This window comes from Herpailurus yagouaroundi, unplaced genomic scaffold (assembly GCF_014898765.1).
Source record: "Herpailurus yagouaroundi ecotype Mexico unplaced genomic scaffold, PumYag 193, whole genome shotgun sequence".
Taxonomy (NCBI): Eukaryota; Metazoa; Chordata; class Mammalia; order Carnivora; family Felidae; genus Herpailurus; species Herpailurus yagouaroundi.
Genome location: NW_024412424.1, coordinates 78598 through 84362, shown reverse-complemented (window position 1 = coordinate 84362; position 5765 = coordinate 78598). Strand labels below are relative to the sequence as shown.

General features: G+C 44.7%; 1 protein-coding gene across 1 annotated transcript; it reads right to left on the bottom strand.

The window, feature by feature from the left end:
• Positions 1 to 738: 738 nt before the first annotated feature.
• LOC121011273 (olfactory receptor 7C1-like) lies at positions 739 to 1689 on the bottom strand. The gene has a single exon (XM_040445545.1). It carries the CDS (start codon positions 1687 to 1689, stop codon positions 739 to 741), a length of 951 nt encoding a protein of 316 aa, XP_040301479.1.
• Positions 1690 to 5765: the final 4076 nt, after the last annotated feature.

Here is a 5765-nt window from a genome sequence, read left to right as displayed (position 1 = left end):
AAACAATGTGATCTTAATTCCCAAGATTCCCAAACAAGAGGTGAGAGATATAATCCCCCATTTATTCCTTTTCATCCTTCAGCACACGCCCTTGGGATTTTTCGTAGGTTCTCTTCCTCTTTGCAAGACACTCCCCTGTGGTTTTCAAGTGGGGGTGATTTGGCGTCTGTGGGGCATTTGGAGACATTTTTAATTGTTGCAACTTGGCTGGCAATGTTCCTGGCACCTAGTGTTTAGAGGCCTGAGATACCGCTAAACATCCTACAATGCATGGGACAGCCCCACAGCAAGGAATGATCCAGCCCCAAATATCAATAATGCCAAAGTTGAGAAATTCTGCCCTACATCAAAGTCTCTTTCTTCCTGGGGACACTGAGATTTATGACTTAGCTATAATGGAGGACAATGCACAGGAAGAGAAACCAGCTTAATGGTACGGGAACAAAAAGCTGAAGCATCATAAAAAAATGAGCTGATGTTTGCTTAGGACTTGCCTCTAGCATTCCCTGTGCTGAATAATAGAAATTATTCTATTTAATCCTTCTGTCACCCTTATGAGGCATGCACTGTTATAGGTCCATGGAGAAATTGAGGCACAGGGAGGTTGAGCATTTTTCTCAAGCTCACCATCTGTTGAAGGGTGGCACCAGCCTTTAAACCCCGTCAGGGAAATTCTAGAGTCCTCACTATTAAGCGCTCTGTTCCGTTGCCCTTGATCACACTTGTCCCGGCACAGGGTCATTGTTGTTGCCCCTGGGGGGACGACATGCTACAGAGAAGCTTTCTCAGGGCCCTCTTCATGTCCCTGTTCCTCAGGCTGTAGATGAAGGGGTTCATCATGGGAGTGACCACGGTGTACAGGACTGAGGCGGACGCCCCTGTCTGGGAGGCACGTGTCCAGGTGGAACTGAGGTAGACCCCCAGGCATGTGCCATAGAACAAGGACACCACTGAGAGGTGAGACCCGCAGGTGGAGAAAGCTTTATACTTTCCCCCCGCCGTTGAGATCCTCAGCACAGAAGAGACAATTCGGGAATAAGAGAAAAGGATCCCAGTGAGAGGAACAAAGCCCATCATGCCTGTCACAATGTATAATACAACATTATTGATGAAGGTGTCAGAGCAGGCGAGCTGCAGGACCTCAGGGAGTTCACAGAAATAGTGCGGGATTTCAATTACTGCGCAGAAAGAGAGGCGCAGCATGGTTAAACTCTCAGGAAGGGCCCCCAAAGCGCTGATGAGCCAGGTCAGGGCGAGTAACTGGGCACAAAGCCGAGGGTTCATGATGACCGTGTAGTGCAGGGGGTGACAGACGGCCACAAAGCGGTCATAGGCCATTGCAGTCAGGAGTAAATTGTCCAAAAGTCCAAAAACCGTGAAGAAATACATCTGCGCGATGCAGCCTGCGTAGGTGATCACTTTGCTCTGCGTCTGGATGTTCCAGAGCATCTTCAGGACGGTGGTGGAGGTGAAGCAGATGTCCGAGAAGGACAGGTTGGCCAGGAAGAAGTACATGGGCGTGTGGAGGTGGGAGTGTGAGATGATGGCCAGGATGATGAGCAGGTTGCCAAAGACAGTGACCAGGTACAAAGACAGGAACAGCCCAAAGAGAACAGACTGAATCTCTGGCTTCTCAGAAAGTCCCAAGAGGAGAAACACTGGAAACCTTGAGTGGTTTCTTGGCTCCATCTGAAGGAGTGTCTGCTAAGAACACAAGAAGCCTTCAAGACTAAATCGGTAACCAACAGGCATCTCAGAAACATAATTACCTTTACCTTGAATCCGATATTGAGGACAGAATTATTTACTCAGTGGTCTCTTCTTTTTTGCTTGTCAATTTGGGCCTTCCAAAGGCCGCCAAATCCCCTGTATTGCCACCACCAGCTGGCTAACCTACCCGCAAAAACTAACTTTGCACTCAAAGCTGACCTCAAGTTGTTCAGCTGTACTGACACCTGGTTACCCTGCCTTAGCCCTCTCAGATTTCTTTGCATTAATTCATACTTTACTTTCAAATGCCTTTAGAATAAAAGCACAATTGTTATTATTATTCTAATACAGATTGAAAAGGCTACGGTCCAGGCGTGCCTGAGTGGCTCAGTCGGTTAAGTGTTCAACTCTCGATTTCGGCTCAGGTCATGATCTCGTGGTTCGTGAGTTCAAGCCCCTCGTTGGGCTCTGTGCTGGTGGCACAGAGCCTGCTTGGGACTCTCTCTCCCCATCTGTCCTTCCCCTGCTCGCACAGGTGTGCTTTCTCTCTCTCAAAAATAAATAAACATTAAAAAAAAGAGGCTAAGATCTGTTTGCGCAATTTACATAAGCTATGGTAATGTCCTGATATTTTTCTGCTTGACCATTTAAAATGTATGACGGGCCAATCATCAAAGAAGAAACTGAGTCATCAACCAACTTTACCTCCCAGAAAGGATGCCAAATTACTAATTTTGAAATCTCACAAGACCTACTTGCCATAAATAAAAATTATTTGGAAGCATGTGAAAATAAACGTCCCAGTGAGTCTTCTGAAACTATTTTAATCATGATACAAAAACCAACAGCCCACTACAATAGCAGCAAGACAACAAAAAGCACAGATTAATCTCTTTAATTAGTATCTTAGGAAAACTCTCAGAGACAATAGCAATAAAATATACTCAGCAATTTATCAAGCAAACCAAATGCCATGACCAGATAGCATTCAACCTTGGAACGCAGTCAGCATTTCATACTGTTGATTTATTGATTGTCATAGAGCAAATGAGTAGGAAAAAATCATCCAAATATAATCATCCTTTTTTTTTTTTTTAATGTTTAGTTATTTCTGAGAGAGAGAGACACCAAGCATAAGTGTGGGAGGGACAGAGAGAGAGGGAGATGCAGAATCTGAAGCAGGCTCTGGGTTCCGAGCTGTCAGCACAGAGCCTGATGCGGGGCTCAAACCAATGAACCATGAGATCATGACATGAACTGAAGTCAGATGCTCAACCGACTGAGCCACCAAGTGCCCGTAGTAGGATCATATTTTAAAAATTATTTTAAGATTATCTTTTAAAAAAATATTTTCTTTTACTTATTTTGAGAGAGACAGAGGCAGAGAGAGAGAGAGAGAGAGAGAGAGAGAGGGAGAGAGAGAATCCCAAGCAGGTTCCACACTGTCAGTGCAGATCCTGATGCCGGGGTGGGGCTGGAACTCAAAAACCATGACATCATGACCTCAGCCAAAATCAAGAGTCAGACACTCAAACGACTGAGCCACCCAAATGGCCCAGGATCATCTTTTTAAATGCTAGAGATACTGCTTGAAAACAGTTCTGAGGAAACTGTAAATAGAATATTCTGAACTGTGGTAAAATGGTTTCCTTGACCATCAGCTAATATCAACCCTGACCGGAAAGTATTTGAGGAATCCCCATGAAGATCATACAGAAGACAAGTGTGCCTGTCACTGCCAGTATGCAGCACTGCTCTGAAGTTTCAAACCAAATAACCAAAGAAGAAAAAGCAAAGACACGTTCATGTCTTGGGGAAAAGTAAATCGATCACACTTTTCAGAGGATAGAATTGGTTTACACGAAATCAGTTGGAAAACTGTGACAGCTAAGAAGTCATTCTGATAAGGCTGGATTTAAAAACAAACATGTAGGGGGCCCCTGGGGGGCTCAGTCGGTTAAGCTTCCGACTTCGGCTCAGGTCATGATCTCGTGGTTCGTGAGCTTGAGCCCCACATTGGGCTCTGTGCTGACAGTTCGGAGCCTGGAGCCTGCTTCGGATTCTGTGTCCCCCTCTCTCTCTGCCCACCCCTGCTTGTGCTTTGTCTTTCAATAATGAATAAACATAACAAAATTAACAAACAAACAAACATGTATCATTTTCTTCTCTAGTTCCAGCAATAAGTAGATACATAAGAGGAAAAATATCCTACTGAAAATTGTATAACACTGTAACATACACAGACCAGGGTCTGGCTCATTGAAGGTGCTGGGCATGGGGGGGGGGGCGGGAAATGCTACAAATAGTAACTGATTTTTTTGGGGGGGTGACTTTTAGGACATATTAGTGATTATATATTTTATATCAAGTACAAATGGAAGTCATTGAAGAGTTTTAGGTAACACAACAGTAACTAACATTGATTAACACTTACAAGGTGCAGGAACCGTGCTAATCTCTTCTGAATGGTCTCGCTTCATCTCTGTAGAAACAGGCAGAAGGAGAAGGTTGCCATTGTTCATGCACCTGGCAGAGACAGCTGAAGGTGGCTGTGGATGCCTGTTGGGTGCACGAGTCTGCAAGGAGCGTGGTCCCTCTGATGTGCAAGTGCCCGTAAGGTGAGCAGGGGGAGACCGGGCACTGTGTACCGTGTTAGGGGAAGCCCGACCCTCCCCCACTGCCCTCAGAGAAAGAACTATGAGGAAGATAATTCCCAGGAAGGTGGGAGAGGGCCGTGGAAATGCTGGACCAAGCCCGGGATGAAGAACATGCTAATAGAGAGGCAACCGCTATGCCTGAAGCTTCCTTCTTGGTGAGCCGGTTAGACACTTCAACTGTATTGAATCGTTTTGAATGTCTAGACTTTCCCAGTTTCCTTACCCCTGACTGTGCAGCTGGGGAAACTGCTCCCTCCGTTTACTTCATTTCCCAAGAATGTGCTATGTTGTTCTTCCCACTCAGACGGGGTCACCTACAGGACCTGTTTTGTGAATCTCATCTTCCCAGGCAGATGAAGGGTGGAGGTGGCAGGGAAATGGCACCAGGCGTGGATCCCTGGACCAGGGAGATGTTTCTAGGAGGCGTGAGGAGGTTTCTTTCTTTCCTCAGATTTGTGGGCTGACGGTGAGGGGCAGTTTATTGAACTCGATGCTGAATTCTCGTAGTTTCCCCTTAAGTAACGTTTTCCATTGTAATCTTAGGGCAGTACAGTTGCTAGGAATCTGGGGACTGGAATCAAAAGGGAAAATTTTCAGTCAGTTGTGTCCTCTTGGGGGTATCTCTGATGTCAGAAGAATGTGTCCCCTCCCATTGGGATCATTAAAAACCTTTTTTATTATGGAAAATCCAAACACACAGAGGTAGAAAGAAGAGTCTAATGAACTCCCATCCATGTGCTCATGTGCTCACTGAGTTCTAACCATTGTTAGCCTGTGGCCTGTCTTATTTCATCAGGAACCAGGCCACTCTACTATTTACCATGAGAGGATTATTTTCAAGCAATTCCCAGATAAAATATAACTTTGCTCATAAATATTCAAGCCACTTCAGCATGTATCTCTTAAAGAAGAGATTAAAAAGAACAAACAAATAGGGGTTTCTGGCTGGCTTAGTCAGCAGGCACTGTGATTCTTGATCTCGGGGTTGTAAGTTCGAGCCCCATGTTGGGTTTAGAGATTACTTAAAAATAAAATCTTAAAGGCAAACAAAAATCAAATAACCCTTCACTATCCAGACCTACTTAGTTCTTGAATTTTGAATGGCAGGAACAATTGGATTTCAGGTACCAAGGTGTCCATGTAGTTATTTTGATTGTTATTCTGATCATCATTCTTATTCAGTTGTAATAAAAAAATGTGTGGAGACTAGAATAGAAGAAATACAGTTACATTTAAGACCAATTGGAATTTATTACTTTAAAACATTTTTTTTACGTTTATTTATTTTTTTTTGAGACAGAGAGAGACAGAGCATGAATGGGGGAGGGGCAGAGCGAGAGGGAGACACAGAATCCGAAGCAGGCCCCAGGCTCCGAGCTGTCAGTACAGAGCCTGACG

Bases quoted from the DNA above. Each gene is read 5' to 3' on its own strand.
- LOC121011273 (XM_040445545.1), bottom strand. From the start codon at position 1,689: ATGGAGCCAAGAAACCACTCAAGGTTTCCAGTGTTTCTCCTCTTGGGA.